General features: G+C 39.8%; 1 protein-coding gene across 1 annotated transcript; it reads left to right on the top strand.

Annotated features, from left to right (window-relative positions):
* Positions 1–887: 887 nt before the first annotated feature.
* On the top strand, positions 888–1394 carry LOC130949690 (uncharacterized). Its single transcript, XM_057878341.1, has one exon. The coding sequence runs from the start codon at positions 888–890 to the stop codon at positions 1392–1394; it is 507 nt and encodes a 168-aa protein (XP_057734324.1).
* Positions 1395–21503: the final 20109 nt, after the last annotated feature.

Raw genomic sequence — 21503 nt, 5'->3', positions numbered from 1 at the left:
ATGTCCTTGGACCACTCTGCTGGTGGTTCTTTGCACATGAGAAAGACCATTGGAGAGGCTCGAGAGCTTATTGAGACAGTTGCCACTAATCATCATCTGTACTCATCTCCTAAGACCTCTATAAAAGGAGAGGTTACGACAGTAGTTGCTGAACCTAACCCTCCAGAGCAGGATAGCCCATTGACTTAGCAACTACAAGCCCTTGCCCAGAAAATGCTGGAACTGCAAGAGGCTCTGTGAGAAACTCGGGCTTCTAACAAAAATATAGAAGCCCAGTTGAGTCAAACAAGGCAGCAGTTATCTAAGCAGATAACAGAAGAATGCCAGGCTATCCAACTGAGGAGGGGGAAAACCTTAAGCACCCAACCTCAGTACAATAAAAATGAAAAGCACGTTGAGGATACCCAGGTCTCTGCACAAAATAACTCTAGGCGTTTAAAAGCCCAGAGAGCCATCCATCTTGGCGTTGAACGCCAGGAAAGGGCAGAGACTGGGTGTTTGAGAGGTATCCCTCTTGGCATTGAACGCCAAGAAAGGGCAGAGACTGGGCGTTCAAATGTCCAAAGAGGTATCTCTCCTGGCGTTGAACACCGATCAAACGCCCAGGGGACAGCAGCATGGGCGTTGAACGCCCAAGCAAAGGAGGTCAGCCATTCACTAATAACAACCCTCCTAAGCAAGCTAGTAACTCCCATTCCAGCATACAAGGCATTCAGCCTTCATTAACCAAGGTTGATGATTATAAGGCTGAGATGTCATTTCCTCAGAAACTCTATCAAGAGGAAAGGGATAAACAGTTTGTCCGCTTTGCGGAGTGTCTCAGAACATTAGAGATAAAGATCCCTTTTGCAGAAGCTCTTGAATAGATACCTTCTTATGTAAAGTTCATGAAGGACATTCTAAGTCATAAGAAGGATTGGAAAGAGACACAAACAGTCTTCCCCACCGAGGAGCACAGTGCAATCATTCAGAACAGTTTACCAAAAAAGCTTAAAGATCCTAGAAGCTTTATGATACCATGCACTCTAGGTGATGCTTGTACAAGGACAGCTCTATGTAACCTTGGAGCAAGCATCAACCTAATACCTGCTTCACTAATAAAAAAGCTTAGCTTGAGTAATGAAGTCAAACCAACCCACATGTGCCTTCAACTTGCTGATGGTTCTATTAAGATACCATCAACAGTAGTTGAAGACATGATTGTCAGGGTTGGACCCTTTGCCTTTCCCACTGTCTTTGTGGTATTGGACATGGAGGGGCACAAGAGTGCATCCCTTATCTTAGGAAGACCTTTCCTAGTTACAGGACGGACACTCATTGATGTTGAAAAAGGGAAAGTAACCCTAAGAGTCAATGAGGAAAAGTTCATCCTAAATGCCGTCAAAGCTATGTAGCACCCAGACATTCCTGAGGAATATATGAACATTGACCTCATTGATTCCCTAGTGAAAGAGGTCAACATGGCCGAAAGCCTCAAGGAAGGGCTAGAGGATATCCTTGATGATACTCAACTTGATTCAGAGGAACCTATGGAAACCTCCTAAGCTTGAGCTTAAGCCATTACCCTCCTCCCTGAAATATGCATTTCTGGGAGAGGAAGATACCTATCTTGTGATTATAAGCTCTACACTAGAGCCACAGAAAGAAGAAGCACTAATTCAGGTGCTTAAAACACATAGGACCGCCCTTGGGTGGACTATAAGTGACCTTAAAGGCATTAGCATTGCCCAATGCATGCATAAAATCCTGCTGAAGGATAATGCCAAACCAGCGGTGCAACCACAGAAGCGGTTGAATCCAGCTATGAAAGAAGTAGTGCAGAAGGAAGTCACTAAGCTCTATGAGGCTGGAATTTTTTATCCCATTTCTGACAGCTCATGGGTGAGCCCTATCCAGGTTGTTCCTAAGAACGGAGAAATGACAATGGTTCGCAATGAAAAGAATGAGCTGATCCTAAAAAGGACAGTTACAAGATGGCGTATGTGCATTGACTACAAAAGACTCAATGACGCCACCTGGAAAGATCACTTTCCTTTACCCTTCATTGACTAAATGCTAGAAAGACTAGCAGGTCATGCTTTTTATTATTTCTTGGATGGATTTTCCAGGTACAATCAAATAGCAATAGATCTACAAGATCAAGAGATCAAAGAGTAGTCAAATCAACTTAAAGGAGGTTAATGTGCCAGGCAAGAAGCCGCTTACCAAACAAGAAGAAGATCGATAAGGGTTCACCCAACGGAAACCCGCGCTACAACTCAACCAGAAGAATCCATTACAAGACTTCCAAGACTAGCCGGAAACCCATACTCTCGCTTAGACGGGCATACGGAAAAAACTACCATACATACGTAATGGAGTACTTTTCATACAATAATCTTTCCCATCCTTCAGGCGTATTCACCTATAGACGAATGCCATTTGGCCTGTGCAATGCACCTCCCACTTTTCAGAGATGCATGTTGTCCATCTTCTCTGACATGGTAGAGAAGTTCCTTGAAGTATTCATGGATGACTTCTCTATTTATGAAGACTCATTTGACTTCTGTCTTGATCATCTGACCCTGGTCTTGAATAGATGCCAAGAAACAAACCTAGTTCTAAACTGAGAGAAATGCCACTTCATGGAAACTGAAGGCATTATTCTTGGGCATCGGATCTCAAATAAGGGGATAGAAGTGGATTAAGCTAAGGTGGAAGTGATCGAATGCCTACCTCCACCAACTAGTTTTAAGGCAATCAGAAGCTTCCTAGGACATGCAGGATTCTACAGGTGGTTCATAAAAGATATTTTCTAAAATCGTCAAACCCTTGTGCAATCTCTTGGCCACTAATTTTTCATTCGTCTTTGACCAAGAATGCCTGCATGCCTTTGAAACTCTGAAGGCCAAGCTTGTCAGTGCTCCTATATCTCTGCACCCAACTGGGACTTGCCATTTGAGCTAATATGTGATGAAAGTGATCACGCAATTGGCACAGTCCTTGGTCAGAGACATGACAAGCTTCTGCATGTCATTTATTATGCTAGTCTCGTATTAAATGATGCACAAAAAAACTACACTACTACAGAAAATGAGCTACTTGCAGTGGTTTATTCCATTGACAAGTTCAGATCCTACTTAGTAGGATCTAACGTCATGATTTATACTGACATGCTGCTCTAAAGTATCTACTCACTAAGCAGGATTCTAAACCCAGACTTATAAGATGGGTATTACTCCTTGATGAGCGAATAATTTATACGCTTTTTGGCATTATTTTTACATAGTTCTTTAGTATGTTTTATTCACTTTTTATTATATTTTTATTAGTTTTTATGCAAAATTCACATTTCTGGACTTTACTATGAGTTTGTGTGTTTTTCTATAATGTCAAGTATTTTCTGGCTGAAATTAAGGGACCTGAACAAAAATCTGATTCAGAGGCTGAGAAAGGAATGCAGATGCTGTTGGATTCTGACCTCCCTGCACTCAAAATGAATTTTCTGGAGCTACAGAAGCTCAATTGGAGCGCTCTCAATTGCGTTGGAAATCACACATCCTGGGCTTTCCAGCAATGTTAATAGTCCATACTTTACCTAAGATTTGATGGCCCAAACTGGCGTCCAAACGCCACCCAGAGACCCTTTTCTAGAATTAAATGCCCAAACTAGCACCAATGCTGGCATTTACTTCAAGAATGGCCTATGCACGTGAAAACTTCAATGCTCAGCCCAAGCACACGCCAAGTGGGCCCTGGAAGTGGATTTCTGCACTATCTGCACTTAGTTACTCATTTTCTGCAAACCTAGTTTACTAGCTTAGTATAAAAACTACTTTTAGATATTTATTTAGTATCTTTTGTCATCTTTTGTCTTGGGACCTTTTGTCTTGGGACCATAGTTCCACGTTTTGGGAGGCTGGCCATTCGCCATGCATGAACCTTGTTCTTATGTATTTTCAACGGTGGAGTTTCTACACCTCACAGATTAAGGTGAGGAGCTCTGTTGTTCCTCATGAATTAATGCAAAGTATTATTGTTTTTCCTTTAATTCACGCCTACTTCTTCTCCAAGATGTACTCTCATACTTAATTCAGTTAAGTCAAGACTGAAGGTGTGACCCATGACAATCACCCACTATCTTCAGTAATCGCTTAGCCAAGATCCACGTGCCTGACAACCACAGCGGTCTACATGATGTTCAACGTAGTCATTAGACGCCAGCTAGAGTATACTCTCTTGGGTTTCCAATAAATGATTCACATCATCTCTCCTAACAAAAGATCATCTGAATCTGAGATTAGAACCTTCGTGGTATAGGCTAGAACAGTAGACAGCATTCCTGAGATCCGGAAAGTCTAAACCTTGTCAGTGGTATTCCGAGTAGGATCTGGGAAGGGATGATTGTGAAGAGCTTCAAACTTGCGAATGTTGGGCGCAGTGACAGTGTGCAAAAGGACAGAGAGATCATATTCCGACACTAGCAAGAACCGACAGATGATTAGCCATGCGGTAGCTGTGCCTGTTATTTTTCATCCGAGACGAGAAATCTGATAGTTGATTAGTCGTACAGAAACCGTAAAGGACCATTTTCACTGAGAGGATCATACAGCTTGCCATGGAAGGGAGTGCGCATGATTGGATGGAGGTAATAGGAAAGCAGAGGTTCAGAAGCAATAAAGCATCTCCAAACGCTTATATGAAATTCCCACCAATGAGTTACATAAGTATCTCTATCTTATTTTATGTTATTTATCTTTTATTTACTAAAACTTCATAACCATTTGAATCTGTCCGACTGAGATCAACAAGATGACCATAGCTTGCTTCAAGCTGACAATCTCCGTGGGATCGACCCTTACTCACGTAAGGTTTTACTTGGATGACCCAGTGCACTTGCTGGTTAGTTGTATCGGAGTTGTGAATAACGATTTAGTGCGACCAAGTTTTTGGCGCCATTACCAAGTAGCGAACAATTCCGTGCACCAAGTTTTTGGCGCCGTTGCCGGGGATTATTTGAGTTTGGACAACTGACGGTTCATCTTGTTACTTAGTTTGGGTAATTTTATTTTATGTTTAAGCTTTATTTTTCATTTTAACTCTCGAAAAAAAATTAATAAAATCATAAAAACCAAAACCATTTTGTGTTTCTTGCTTGAGTCTAGAGTCAAATTTTAAGTTTAGTGTCAATTGCATTCTTTTAATTTTCTTAAAAAATTTTCGAAAACTCATTCATAGTGTTCTTTATGATCTTTAAGTTGTTCTTGGTAAGTCTCTTTGTTTGATCTTTTAATTTTCTTGTTTTGTGCCTTTTCTTGTTTTTCATATGCATTTTTGAAATCTTAGTGTTTAAACAGTGGAAAATTCTAAGTTTGGTATCTTGCATGTTTTTCTTTCATTAAAAAAAATTTCAAAAATATGTTCTTGATATTCATCATGATCTTCAAAGTGTTCTTGGTGTTCATCTTTATGTTCTTGCATGCATTATTTGTTTTGATCTTCAATTTTCATGTTTTGGGTTTTTTTGTTGTTTTTCTCTTTTCTCATTAAAATTCAAAAATCAAAAAAATATCTTTTCCTTATTTCACTCATAATTTTTGAAATTTTTGCATTGAATTAGTCAAAGATTTTCAAAATCATATCTTTTCTTATAAGTCAAGTCAAAATTTCAATTTCAAAAATTTATCTTTTCAAATCTTTTTCAAAAAATCAAATCTTTTTCAAAAAATCAAATCTTTTTCATTTCTCTTTTAATATTTTCGAATTGTTAGGATAAAAAATTTCAAAATCTTTTTCTTAATTTTATCTTATATTTTCGAAATTAATACTAACTTTTAATGTTTTAATTCAAAAATTTCAAGTTTGTGACTTTCCTATCAAGAAAAATTCAATCTTTAAATTCTAGAATCATATCTTTTTAGTTTCTTGTTAGCCAAGTCATCAACTTTAATTTCAAAAATCAAATCTTTTTTTTTCATATCTTTTTAATCATATCTTTTTCAAAATAAGTTTCAATCATATCTTTTTAGATTGATAATTTCAAAATCCTTTTTCTAACTACCTATCTTTTCAAAATTAATTTCAAAATCTTTTTCAACTAACCACTTAATTTGTTTGTTTTAATTTTAAAGTTTACTATTTCTTATCTTTTTTCAAGACTACCTAACTACTTTTCTCTCTCATTAATTTCGAAAACTAGCTAACATTTTTTTCAAAAATCTTTTTTTTAATTAATTAATTTATTTAATTTTTAATTTGCTTTTATTTCATTTCTTAAATTTTGAATTCTAAATTAAAATAAAAACAAAAATATTTTTCTTCTCTTTTAACTAATTTTCGAATTCCCTCTCCCCCTCTTCTCCTTCTATTTATTTTATTTATTTACTAACACTCCTTCTCCACTCATCAAAAATTCGAACCCTCTCCTCCTCTCTGTGTTCGATTTTTTCTCTTTCTTTCCTCATTCTTATTCTTCTTCTCTTCTACTCACATAAAGGAATCTCTATATCTTGACAAAGAGGATCCCTATTATTTTTTGTTCTCTTCTTTTTCTTATGAGCAGAAACAGGGATAAAAATATTCTTGTTGAAGCTGATCCTGAACCTGAAAGGACTCTGAAGAAGAAGCTAAGAGAAGCTAGAGTACAACACTCCGAAGAGGACCTTACAGAAATTTTCGAAAAAGAAGGAGACATGGCAGCCAAACTCAACGACGCAAGGAAGATGCTTGGTGACTATGATACACCAACTTCTAACTTCAAGCATCTCAATTCCTGCCATTGGAGCAAACAACTTTGAGCTTAAGCCTCAGTTAGTTTCTCTAATGCAGCAAAACTGCAAGTTTCATGGACTTCTATCAGAAGATCCTCATTAGTTTTTAGCTGAATTCCTATAGATCTGTGATACTGTAAAGACCAATGGGGTTGATCCTGAGGTCTACAGGCTTATGCTTTCCCCCTTTGCTGTAAGAGACAGAGCTAGAACATGGTTGGATTCACAACCTAGAGAAAGCCTGAACTCCTGGGACAAGCTGGTCAATGCATTTCTGAGCAAATTCTTTCCTCCTCAAAAGTTGAGCAAGCTTAGAGTGGACGTTCAAACCTTCCAACAGAAAGAAGGTGAGTCCCTCTATGAAGTTTAGGAGAGATACAAGCAATTATCCAAAAAGTGTCCTGCTGACATGCTTCTAGAATGGAGTATCATATGTATCTTCTATGATGGTCTGTCTCAGTTATCTAAGATGTCATTGGACCATTCTGCTGGTGGATCCCTTCATCTGAAGACGCCTACAGAAGCCCAGGAACTCATTGAGATGGTTGCAAACAACCAATTCATGTACACTTCTGAAAGAAATCCTGTGAATAATGGGGTGACTCAAAAGAAAGGAATTCTTGAGATTGACACTCTGAATGACATATTAGCTCAGAACAAAATGTTGACTCAGCAAGTCAATATGATTTCTCAGAATCTGACTGGATTGCAAGCTACATCCGGCAGTGCTAAAGAAGCCTCCTCTGAAGGAGAAGCATATGACCCTGAGAATCCTGCAATGGAAGAGGTGAATTACATGGGAAAACCCTTTGGAAATACCTATAATCCTTCATGGAGGAATCACCCAAATTTTTCATGGAAGGATCAACAGAAGCCTCAACAAGGCTTCAACAACAATAATGGTGGAAGAAATAAGTTTGGCAATAGAAAACCTTTTCTACCATCTTCTCAGCAACAAACAGAGAATTCTGAGCAGAACCTCTCTAGCTTAGCAAACATAGTCTCTGATCTATCTAAGACCACTCTCAGTTTCATGAATGAAACAAGGTCCTCCATCAAAAATTTGGAGGCACAAGTGGGTCAGCTGAGTAAAAGAGTTACTAAAACTCCTCCTAGTACTCTCCCAAGCAATACAGAAGAAAATCCCAAAAGAGAGTGCAAGGCCATAACTATAACCAAAATGGCTGAACCTGGAGAGAGTGAAAAGGCAGTGATTCCCAGTAAGTAAGACCTCAAGGGACGTCCACTGACCAATAAAGAGTTCCCTATTGAGGAACCAAAGGAATCTGAGGCTCATACAGAGACCATAAAGATTCCACTGAACTTACCATTGTCATTCATGAGCTCTGATGAATATTCTTCCTCTGAAGAGGATGAAGACACTGTTGAAGAGCAAGTTGCTCATTATCTAGGAGCAATCATGAAGCTGAATGCCCAGTTATTTGGTAATGAGACTTGGGAGGATGAACCTCCATTGCTCATCAATGAACTGAATGCCTGGGTTCAGCAGACATTACCTCAAAAGAAACCGGATCCTGAAAAGTTCTTAATACCATGCACCATAGGCACCATGACCCTTGAAAAGGCTCTGTGTGACCTGGGGTCAGGTATCAACCTCATGCCACTCTCTGTAATGGAGAAACTAGGGATCTTTGAGGTACAAGCTGTAAGAATCTCACTAGAGATGGTAGACAAATCCATGAAACAGGCTTATGGACTTGTAGAGGACGTATTAGTGAAGGTTGAAGGCCTTTACATCCCTGCTGACTTCATAATCCTAGACAATGGGAAGGATGAGGATGAATCCATCATCCTTAGAAGACCCTTCCTAGCCATAGCAAAGGCTGTGATTGATGTAGACAGAGGAGAGTTAGTCCTTCAATTGAATGAGGACTACCTTGTGTTTAAGGCTCAAGGATCTCTTACTGTAAACATGGAGAAGAAGCATGAAAAGCTTCATCCAGTTCTCTCCATACAGAGTAAAGCAAAGCCCCCACATTCAAACTCTAAGTTTGGTGTTGGGAGGCCACAATCATGCTCTGAACATCTGTGAAGCTCTGTAAGAGCTTCCTGTCAAGCTATTGACATTAAAGAAGCTCTTGTTGGGAGGCAACCCAATTATATTTATTTATATCAATTATTTTTATTTTCCATTGTTAGTTTATGTTTTCTTCAGGTTGATGATCATGTGGAGTCACAAAAACAATTGAAAAATTAAAGAAAAATAAAAAAATAGCATCAAAAATAGAACACCCTGAGGGAAGAGCTTACTGGTGTTTAAACGCCAGTAAGGCTAGCAAAATGGGCGTTTAACGCCCAGCCTGGCACCATTATGGGCGTTAAACGCCAAAAATGGCAGGTAGACTGGCGTTTAACGCCAGAAAAGGATGTTTGGTGTCTGGCTGACATTAAATGCCAGTAAGAGTAGCAGAATAGGCATTTAACACCCAGTCTGGTAGCATTCTGGGCGTTAAACGCCAGAACTGGCAGCCAGACTGGCGTTTAATGCCAGAAATGGGCAGCAGCCTGCCGTTTAACACCAGGAATGGCACACAGAGGGCATTTAAATGCCAGAAAGGTGCAGGGATGAGAAATCCTTGACACCTCAGGATCTGTGGATCCCACAGGATCCCTACCTCCCACAACTCTCTCTCCTCTTCACACCTTCCCATAACACTCTTCCCCAACATCATTAACCTATCAAATCCTATCCTCTTCCCCATAACCTCTTCACCACTCACATCCATCCACTCTTCCCCAAAAACCCCACCTACCTCACCATTCAAATTCAAACTATTTCCCTCCTAAACCCACCCATTCCCATTCGGCCACCCACCCTCTCTTTTCCTATAAATACCCTTCTTCACTCCTTCCATTTCACACATAAAGCCCCCTTGGCCGAACCCTCCTCACACCTCCATCTCCTCCATTTCTTCTTCTTCTCCTCTTTTCTATCTTCTTTTGCTCGAGGACGAGCAAACCTTTTAAGTTTGGTGTGGAAAAAAGCCTTGCTTTTTATTCTTCCATAACTATTAATGGCACCAAAGGTCGGAGAAACCTCTAGAAAGAGGAAATGGAAGGCAATTGCTTCCACATCCGAGTCATGGGAGATGGAGAGATTCATCTCAAAGGTCCATCAAGACCACTTCTATGAAGTTGTGGCCAAAAAAAAGGTAATCCCCGAGGTCCCCTTAAGCTCAAAAAGAGTGAATATCCGGAGATCCGACATGAGATTCGGAGAAGAGGTTGGAAAGCTCTCACCAACCCCATCCAACAAGTCAGAATCTTAATGGTTCAAGAGTTCTATGCTAATGCATGGATCACTAAGAACCATGATCAAAGTATGAACTCGAACCCAAGGAATTCGCTTACTATGGTTCGGGAGAAATACTTAGATTTCAGTCCGAAAAATGTAAGATTGGCGTTCAACTTGCCAATGATGCAAGGAGATCTTCATCCTTTCACAAGAAGGGTCAACTTTGATCAAAGGTTGGACCAAGTCCTCATGGACATCTGTGTGGAAGGAGCCCAATAGAAGAGAGACTCCAAAGGCAAGCCAATTCAACTAAGAAGGCTTGACCTCAGCCCATGGCTAGAGGATGGTTGGAGTTTATCCAACGCTCTATCATCCCTACTAGCAACCGGTCCAAAGTAACTATGGATCGGGCCATCATGATCCAAAGCATCATGATTGGAGAGGAAGTGGAAGTTCATGAGATCATTCCTCTAGAACTCTGTAAGGTGGCTTACAAACCTTCCACTTTAGCAAGGTTAGCCTTCCCTCATCTCATCTGTCACCTATGCAATTTAGCTGGAATTGTCATAGAGAAAGACACCCTCATTGAAGAGGACAAGCCCATCACTAAAAAGATGATGGAGTAAACAAGAGAGTCCACTCATGGACCTCACAACGCATGAGGAAGTCCCTTATCAAGAAATTCCTAAGATACCTCAAGGGATGTATTTTCCTCCACATAACTATTGGGAGCAACTCAACACCTCTTTAGGAGATTTGAGTTCCAACATGGAGCAACTAAGGATGGAGCACCAAGAACACTCCATCATCCTCCATGAAATTAGAGAGGATCAAAGAGCCATGAGGGAGGAGCAACAAAGGCAAGGAAGAGACATTGAGGAGCTCAAGCACTCTATAAGAACTTCAAGAGGAAAAACTAGCCGCCATCACTAAGGTTGACCCGTTCTTTAATTTCCTTTTTCTTATTTTTCTTTTTTTTCGATTTTTTATGCTTTATGTTTATCTATGTTTGTGTCTTCATTACATGATCATTAGTATTTAGAGTCTATGTCTTAAAGTTATGAATGTCCTATGAATCCTTCACCTGTCTTAAATGAAAAATGTTCCTAATTACAAAAGAACAAGAAGTACATGAATTTCAAATTTTATCTTGAAATTAGTTTAATTATTTTGATGTGGTGGCAATACTTTTTGTTTTCTGAATGAATGTGTGAACAGTGCATAATTTTTATAGTGAAGTTTATGAATGTTAAAATTGTTGGCTCTTGAAAGAATAATGAAAAAAAAGAGAAATGTTATTGATAATATGAAAAATCATAAAATTAATTCTTGAAGCAAGAAAAAGCAGTGAAAAAGAAAAAGCTTCCGAAAAAAAAAAGAAAAAGTAGCGAAAAATAAAGAAAAAAAGAAAGAAAAATAAAAGCAAGCAGAAAAAGCCAATAGCCCTTTAAACCAAAAGGCAAGGGTAAAAAGGATCCAAGGCTTTGAGTATTAATGGATAGGAGGGCCCAAAGGAATAAAATCCTGGCCTAAGCGGCTAAATCAAGTTGTCCCTAACCATGTGCTTGTGTCATGAAAGTCCAAGTGAAAAAGCTTGAGACTGAGTGGTTAAAGTCGTGATCCAAAGCAAAAAAAAGTGTGCTTAAGAACTCTAGACACCTCTAACTGGGGACTCAAGCAAAGCTGAGTCACAATCTGAAAAGGTTCACCTAGTTATATGTCTGTGGCATTTATGTATCCGGTGGTAATACCGGAAAACAAAGTGCTTAGGGTCACGGCCAAGACTCATAAAGTAGTTATGTTCAAGAATCAACACACTAAACTAGGAGAATCAATAACACTATCTTAATTCTGAGTTCCTATAGATGTCAATCATTCTGAACTTCAAAGGATAAAGTGAGATGCCAAAACTGTTCAGAAGCAAAAAGCTACTAGTCCCGCTCATCTAATTAGAACTAAGCATTCATTGATATTTTGGAATTTATAGTATATTCTCTGCTTTTTATCCTATTTTGTTTTCAGTTTCTTGGGGACAAGCAACAATTTAAGTTTGGTGTTGTGATGAGCGGATAATTTATACGCTTCTTGGCATTATTTTTACATAGTTTTTAGTATGTTTTATTCCCTTTTTATTACATTTTTATTAGTTTTTATGCAAAATTCACATTTCTGGATTTTACTATGAGTTTGTGTATTTTTCTATAATTTCAGGTATTTTCTGGCTGAAATTGAGGGACCTGAACAAAAATCTGATTCAGAGGCTGAGAAAGGACTGCAGATGCTGTTGGATTCTGAGCTCCCTGCACTCGAAATAGCTTTTCTAGAGCTACAGAATCCCAATTCGCGCGCTCTCAATTTTGTTGGAAAGTAGACATCCTGGGCTTTTCAGCAATGTATAATAGTCCATACTTTGTCCGAGATTTGATGGCCCAAAATGGCGTCTAAATGCCACTCAGAGACCCTTTTCTAGAGTTAAACGCCCAAACTGGCACCAAAGCTGGCGTTTACTTCAAGAATGGCCTATGCACGTGAAATCTTCAATGCTCAGCCCAAGCACACACCAAGTGGGCCCTGGAAGTGGATTTCTGCACTATCTACACTTAGTTACTCATTTTCTGTAAACCTAGTTTACTAGCTTAGTATAAAAACTACTTTTAGAGATTTATTTATTATCTTTCGTCATCTTTTGTCTTGGGACCATAGTTCCACGTTTTGGGAGGCTGGCCATTCGGACATGCCTGAACCTTGTTCTTATGTATTTTCAACGGTGGAGTTTCTACACCTCATAGATTAAGGTGAGGAGCTCTGCTATTCCTCATGAATTAATGCAAAGTATTATTGTTTTTCCTTCAATTCACGCCTACTTCTTCTCCAAGATGTACTCTCGTACTTAATTCAGTTAAGTCAAGACTGAAGGGGTGACCCGTGACAATCACCCACTATCTTCAGTAATCGCTTAGCCAAGATCTGCATGCCTGACAATCATAGCGGTTTACATGATGTTAAACGTAGTCATTGGACGCCAGCTAGAATATACTCTCTTGGGTTTCCAATCAACGATTCACATCGTCTCTCCTGACAAAAGAGCATCTGAATCTGAGATTAGAACCTTCGTGGTATAGGCTAGAATAATAGACAACATTCCTAAGATCCAGAAAGTCTAAACCTTGTCTGTGGTATTTGATAAACCCCGATTTTGTGGTTTATCTTGTGCCTATTTTGGGGGTTTTTATCAACATTTCTCACACTTATTCACAAGAAATGCATGGTTTTGTGTTCACTTCCCAATGTTGCTCCATTGTAGAAAACATGCTTATTTTGCCTTAGAATTGCTATATTTTGATTCTCTTTATTGCCATTCGATGCCGTGACGTATTTGTTTAGTGATTTCAGAATTAGTAGGGTAAGAATGACCTAGAAGAGAGAAGGCAAGCATGCACAAGAGGAAGGAACATGAAGAATTGGATTTTGGGAATTGCAGCATCGGCACGCACGCGCATATCACGCACACGCGTGGAGGAGGATGGCTGGAAGCGGCGCGCAAGGATGGACGCATCCGCGCAGGCCAAAGAATTTCCACCGACGCACACGTGCAACTGGCGCGCTAGCGTGGATCACAAAATCAATCGGCGCGGGCGCACGCATGGCGCGCACGCGCGGGAAGCTTCACGTGACCTCATTAAAAAAAATCGTGCCTGGTGATTTCTGAGGCAGAATGGGCCCAAATTCAGGCTGCTTTTGCATGGAAAAGACCCAAGGATGCTAGGGAGAAAGGGGGGATCAATCATTTTACACTAAGACACAATTTTTCTAGTTTTTTAGGTTCTTTGTTCTCTAGAGGAAGAAACCCTTGTTCTTCTCTAAATCTAGCTTTAATTTGATCTTCCCTTGTTAATTCTGGATTGGGTTTTGTTAATTGCTACTCTTGGTTGCTTAATTTGAATTCTTAGTATATTTTCACTTATATCTTGTGTTAGTTTATGAGTTTTGTTAATTGTCACTTTATACCCAATTCATGAATGTTATGAATCTTGACTTGTTGATGTTTGATTGATGATTTTCATGCAACATTGTGTTGTTTGAGCTATTGTAAGTTGATATTTTGTTAATTTCAATTCAATTGCAATTTAAACATGTCTTTTGTTAATGCTTACCAAGTGTTTAATGAAATGTTTACTTTGATTATGGAGTAGTTCTTTTTACTCTTGGTTTAGGCCAAGGGAATTGGATAAACTTGAGTCATTGGGTCTAATGGAATTGATGATTTGAGAGTCCTTAGTGATCAATTTGATACCCATTAACACTATCCTACTACTAGGTTAATTAGTAGTGAGGTGAGGCCTTATGGGTTGATGTTGACCAAACCATTTGATGTACTTCAAGTTTGGAAGTAGACTTAATGAGTTCGGCTCCTCATAATTGTCAAGATATGGTTGTTAGACAAGGATAGTGACCCCAATTCCCATGTCTAACCAAGAGTTGCTTTTATCATTCATATTTGAAAACTAATTTCTCAATTGTCTTGCTTAGTTGTAGCTATTGTTTAGTCAAGAGTAGAATTAGACTGAATATTATTTCCTTAGTTTGAAATCATTCACATCTTGCTCATTGTTTGAATTAGTTTCTTGCATTTTAGATTGTTTGTTTGCTAAGATTCTCAATTTACTTCCTTGTTAATGAATCACAACCCCGGATTTCCAACCAATATTGAAGCACATGTTTGCCCATTCTTCGTGAGACGACCCGAGGTTTAAATACTTCGGTTATTTTCATTGGGGTTGAACTTGTGACAACCAATTCCACTCTAAATTTGATCCGCAAGAATTGTTGTTGGTAGAGCTATACTTGCAATGTAACTTCTATTGAGAAAATCTCTTCCAATACGGTTCCCGCGTACTTATCAAATTTTTGGCGCCGTTGCAAAGGGGAATGGTTGCAACATATGCCTTAATATTGGTTGTGTGAATATGTGAATAGTGTAGATAGCTTGTTTGTTTTGTTTGTTTTCAATACTTAGTTATAGTTTAACTTCTTTTAATTTTGATGCTATGACTCTCAAGTGTGATGACTCGGTCCCAACCAAATTCTAGCTTAGCCAATTTTGATCCTGAAATTGAAAGGACTTTGTTACACACTTGGCAAGCTAGACGGCGGTTGGACTACACGCCTAGTACTTCGGTTTCCCTTGAGGAACATACCGAATCACTAGACGATACCCAGAACGACTTGGAGTCCTCTACTTCCTATTCTTCTGTTGGCATTACTAATACATCTTTGCATTCTACAAGTGAACCACACATGGTGGAACCACGCCGGATCACTTTACATGAGCAAGGAGCTCTGGATATTGTGCTTCAACCATTGCAAGCAAGATATCCCAACCTTGATCCAAATTTTGAATTGAAGAGTAGCTTGATAAATCTATTACCTAAGTATCATGGGTTGCCGGGTCAAGACCCCATCTGACATTTAAAGGATTTTCAAGTTGCTTGTTCTACTACTAGAAGGCATGGAGCCGATGAGGTGGCTATCATGGTCTTTGCTTTCCCCTTCTCCCTTGAAGCGCAAGCAAAGACATGGTTTTATTTGCTACCGGATGAGATTGCTACCAATTGGGATTTCTTGAGAAGAGAGTTCTTAAACAAATTCTTTCCACCAGAGAAGACCAACTACATCCGGAAAGAGATTTCGAGCATAATGCAAAGAGATCAAGAGAGCTTGTATGAATATTGGTCTCGGTTCAAGAGGTTACTAGAGTCTTGTCCACACCATGGAATGAACACTCACTTGCTCATTAGTTACTTCACCGGAGGTCTTTGTGTGGAAGATAGAAGATTGCTTACTGCTTCTAGCGTGGTTCCCTTTCGAAAAACAAAATGGAGGGAGAAGCTTGGAGTTTGATAGAGGATGTTGACGAAGCCACGCAACATACAAGAGTGAGAAGTAACCCTCTCAAGGGTGTGGTAGAACCATCCCCCTCCGAAGCAAGCCTAACCAAAGCACTCGGGGATATGACCACCATTCTCACCCAAATACGAAAGGATCAAAAGGAGTTCTACTCCGTCCAAGCCATCCAAGCCCCACCTCCAGTTGCCCAACTTGAAGGTCCTCCTAGGATTTGTGGTTTGTGCTCTAGCACCACTCAGTACACCGATCAATGCCATCAAATTCAAGAGGAGCATGCCTTTGTAGTGGCCAATGTGAATTACAACAATTGTCCACCCTACACTTCTCAAAGCCAAAACCACTACTCTCATGGTGGTAATCAACACCAAGGGTGGAGAGATAATGCACAAGGGAACAACCAAATCCAAAGATGGAACAACTCTTCTTCTCACCACAATAACAATTACCAAGCCAACCAAAACCACCACAACCAAAATCAAAACAACTACACCAAGTACCAAGCACCACACCATAGACAAAAATTCAACCACACCTCTCCACCTCCCACCAACCAAATTGAAGAGCTTAAGGCCACTGTGGAGAAAAGGGATAAGGGCTATAAGGCTTAATTTGAGGCTATGAATGCTCAATTAGCCAATCTTACTGAAATGATTTCAAAGATGTCCATGTCTCCTTCCAATAATACCAATCAACCCTCAGGTTCTTCTAACCTTCCATCCCAACCCCAACCAAACCCAAAGGGCGGTCTCAACGCCATCACTCTACGGTCGGGAACTACATTGGAGGAGATACCTCCAAGGATCTTGGAAGACATTCATGAGGAAGAAGTGATTGTTGAAGCTCCACATGAAGAGGAGGAGGTAGGAAAGAGGCATGAAGAGGAAGGAGTAAACCTCAAGGAACCTAAGAGGAAAGCTCTAGTGGATGAGTCCATCCCAATTCCATTCCCTTCCATGGTGAAGAAAGCAAAGAAGACGCCGGAATTTGACATGAACATGCTTCAAGTGTTCAAGAAGGTTAAAGTAACCATACCACTTCTTGATGCTATTCAACAAATTCCAAAGTAAGCAAAATTCTTGAAAGACTTGTGTACATACAAGGATAGGATAGGAGAATTTGAGATATTATCTTTGGAAAGTTCAATCTCTTCCTTGATGGAACCCATACCAAAGAAGTGTGATGATCCTGGGCCTTGTTGGTGTCTTGTTGTATTGGTGGACACACTTTTCATGATTGTATGTGTGATCTTGGGGCTTGTGTAAGCATCATGCCGCTTTCTACCTTTGTGCGGTTAAATTTAGCTCCATTGAAGAGGTCGGCAGTGAGGTTTGTCTTGGCCGATAAAAGTGTGATCACGGTAACAGGAATAGCCGAAGATGTACTTGTGGGAATCAAGGATTTGATCTTTCTGGTTGACTTTTATATCCTTGAAATGCCCCCAACAGAGAATAGAAGCTCATCCTCCGTTCTACTTGGTAGGCCTTTTCTTAAAACCTCTAAATTCAAGTTAGATGCCTTCACTGGTACATATTCCTTTGAGGTTGGGGACAAGACTATCAAGTTCAATTTGGAAGAAGCCATGAAACATCCTCTCGAAGAGCATTCCGTTCTCCGATGTGATGTAATTGATGAAGTGGTAGCAGAAGTGCAAGACGAAGACCATAACAAGTTATGCTACCAAGCCATTGAGGAGACGGATGACGAAGAGGATGAACATGAGGAAGTTGTTGAGGATGAAGCCCGTGAGCTTGATGAAAAAGAACCTCAGCTTGAGGCAAAGAGTGAATTGAAGCCTCTTTCATCTCATTTGAAATATGCTTTCTTAGAGGATAACGGAAAGTTTCCAGTCATTATTACTAGTGAGCTCTCTAGTGAGGAAGAAGAGAAGCTCTTAGATGTTCTCAGAAAGTACAAGAAAGCGATTGGTTGGAGCTTAGCCGATATTGTGGGGATCGACCCTCGCAAATGCATGCATCGTATATTTCTCCAAGAAGGAGCTAGGCTGATTAGAAAACTACAAAGAAGGCTCAACCCAACCATCCTTGATGTGGTAAAGAAAGAGGTCACTAGGCTACTTGATGCGGGTATCATATACCCAATTTCTGACAGTGAGTGGGTAAGCCTGGTCCAAGTTGTTCCAAAAAAATCAGGCATTACTGCGGTCAGAAAGGATGATGGTGAAGTGGTCACCAAGAGAGTACAAAATGCATGGCGAGTGTGCATCGACTATAGAAGGTTGAATGCCGCTACAAGAAAGGACCACTACCCTTTGCCCTTTATTGACCAGATGCTGGACCGTTTGGCAGATAAATCCCATTATTGTTTTCTTGATGGATTCACTGGTTACTTCCAGATTCACATTGCTCCTGAAGATCAGGAAAATACCACATTTACTTGCCCTTTTGGCACCTTTGTCTACAAAAGGATGACATTTGGACTATGTAATGCACCCGCTAGTTTTCAGCGGTGCATGACTAGTGTCTTTTCCGATCTAATGGAGAATTGTCTGGAAGTCTTTATCGATGACTTCAGTGTTTATGGAACTTCTTTTGATTGTTGCTTGGAAAACTTGGCCAAGGTCTTAGCTAGATGTGTTGACACCAACCTTGTCTTAAATTTTGAAAAATGCCATTTTATGGTAAGACAAGGTATAGTGTTAGGACATGTAATGTCTCATGAAGGAATTTCTGTAGACCCGGCCAAGGTCGATGTTATCACCACTTTATCTTACCCCTCATCTGTGAGGGAGGTCCGCTCGTTTATAGGACATGTAGGATTCTATAGGCGCTTTATCAAAGACTTCAGCAAGATTGCTTTGCCATTGTCGCGCCTACTCTAAAAAGATGTGAACTTTGAGTTTGATGATGAATATGCCAAAGCTTTTGAAGAGTTAAAGAGAGTTCTTACCACAGTACCGATTGTGCGAAGCCCCAACTGGACGTTGCCATTTGAGATAATGTGCGATGTGTCAAATCAAGCTATAGGTGCCGCGCTTGCACAGCTGATGCCAGGGCATCTAGGCCAGTTTCACTGACCTTTTCTTTACTGTTTTAGGGTAGGTTCATGCATTTTCTGAGTGAATAAGGCAAGTTTTGGGTGAAAATACACTTACACATTGATTCAAGTAACTATTGTGAATTTTGCATGATTTCATGAGATTTTTGCTAGAATTGCATGATAACTTGATGATGCATAATCTCATGACTTTAGCTAGAGCTTTGATGCACTTTAATTGCTTGATTTCAGGACAAATGAAGCATGGAAGAACCACGTTAGCATTCACGTTAACTTAGTTAACGAGAACACTAACGTGGAATGGCAAGGAGCTTGCAACGTTAATGAGAAAAGTGATCACCAATAACACCTGCGAAGCCATCCATAGCTCACGTTAATAGCCACATTAACTAAGTTAACGTGGTAGTTAATGTAGAAGAAAAAGGGGAACTCATGTTAACGAGAAAAGTGAACACCACTGATGCGTAAAAATTAGATTTACGTACAACCGGCAAGTATACCGGGTCGTATCAAGTAGTAAAACTCACTTAGAGTGAGGTCGATCCCACGAGGATTGGTAGATTAAGCAACTTTAATTAAATGGTAAATTTAGTCAAGCAAATATGATTTTGATTTTTATGAGCATTATGACTTTTGAACATAAGTGCAGGAATTTAAATTGCAAGGAATTTAAGGACATGAATATAGAAATAAAATGAAAGTAAACTTAAAGTGCAAGAAACTTAAATGACATCAAAAATAAAAGGCAAGGAATTTAAAGGTTGCAGAAATTTAAAGAACATAAGGGTAAATAGCAAGAATTAAAGGAACAAAATGTAAAAGACAAGAAGAATAAAGTGACCGAATGTAAAAGGGAATTGGGTTGTGGGAAATTAAACAACTAGAGGCAATAGAAATAAGAATTGATGGTAGAGAAGATCATTAGGGATCAGAGATGCTAGTGTTCATGAATTGATGTTAGTCAAATCCTTCTCAATCATGGGCATAGATCCATGGCAAGTGGGTAATTGAATCCCAATCTCTTGGTGATTCAATTTCTCTCAACATAACCAAATGCCACTCTCGTGATCTATTTGTTCATGAGAAGAGATGATGCTCAAATCTAATCCAGCCACACAATTTCTATAATCTCAACCAAGGAGAGTCACATCTCACATACTAACCAAGGTGTATTGATTAAAGAAATCATGAAAGGATGAACTCTAAACTGAATTATGTGGCTCATTCCTCAAATTCACCACATAATTCATATAGATTAACCCCTCTCTCGATGGTGGTTGAATCTTTGAAGAACAAGAGTTTCCTCTTTAGATCAACCACTAGAATTGAGGAGGAGAAGATGTGTTCACCAATACATTTCAACTAGCAGAGCTCTTCCCCCTAATGAAAGTGGGGTTTAGTGAGTCATTGCTCCAATTTCAACAACAATTGCCATAAACCAAAATTAAACTAAATGCCAAGAAAGATGAAGAAGAATAAGGAAATGCTTAAAGCTTCAGAAAATCAAGAAGAGAAGTTCCAAGAAGAACCCCCAAAAATGCTCTCGGGTATCCTCCCGGAAGTGCCAAAAGAGTTCTCAAAATAAAGTGTTCAAAAGTGTAAAATTCTAAGTGTCAAAAAGTAAAGGTAAAAGTCACCTAAAGTACAAACTCAATCTCTATTTATACTAGTCCTAAAACTCTTTCAAAGATCTTCAAGTGGGCTAGCAATGTGGGCTTTCTCTTTGTTGAATTCCTGGTTCAATTGATGAACTTGCTAGCTTTTGTAAGGAATAGAGGAAACAGAGCAAGTTGGCACCAATTCTGGCCCATTGAGGGGCGTTGTTGGCAATAACTCCAGGCATAATGCACGTTGGTAACGTGCATGGCATTTTCCTGGGTGTGAGCTTTGAGACTTGGGCGTTGCTAGCCCAAGTTGTTGCTAACAACTTGCTATTCCTCCTCTTGGCTCTATTTTCATGCTAGATGTAGCCCAGAATTTGAGTGTCAACCTTCTGCTTCAATATGGACTATTATACATCATTGGAAATCTCTTGATGTCTATTTTCCAATGCCACTGGAATCACCTCAATTGGACTTTCCTAGCTCAAGTTATGCTTCCTCAAAGAAGGTAAGGTTAAGCTGCCAAGTTGTTGCCAAAAACGCACCTTCACTTCCAAGTTGGCAACGTGCCCGTGCCTAGCCTCCCAAGGCAAGGATTTGGGGCTGGCGTTGTTGCAAAACACGCCCCCTTGCTAGCACGTTGGCAACGTGCTCGTGCCCCACTCCAAGGCTCATCTCTAGCCTTCTTAAATTCAACTTCATGTTCTTGTTTTTAGGGCCTAAAGGTGACTCTGGTTTGGCTTCAATTTTATGCTCCACCATAGACTATTATATATGGTTGGAAAGCTCTAAATGTTAGCTTTCCAACGCAACTGGAAGCACTCAATTTGGATCTCTGAAGCTCAAGATATCTTCCATTGAAGTGGACATGGTCAGGATGCCTTGTTGGAGTTGTTGTGGATAACGCCCCTATCAAGTTAGCAACGTGCATCACAATTTTTCACCATCCAAAGCTTCCTGGCGTTGTTGCCAAAC

This window comes from Arachis stenosperma, chromosome 9 (assembly GCF_014773155.1).
Source record: "Arachis stenosperma cultivar V10309 chromosome 9, arast.V10309.gnm1.PFL2, whole genome shotgun sequence".
Lineage (NCBI taxonomy): Eukaryota > Viridiplantae > Streptophyta > Magnoliopsida > Fabales > Fabaceae > Arachis > Arachis stenosperma.
This window is presented reverse-complemented; position numbering and strand designations above follow the sequence as displayed.

What these genes read in the sequence shown, in the direction of transcription:
- LOC130949690 (XM_057878341.1), top strand. Translation starts at nt 888, where the DNA reads ATGAAGGACATTCTAAGTCATAAGAAGGATTGGAAAGAGACACAAACA.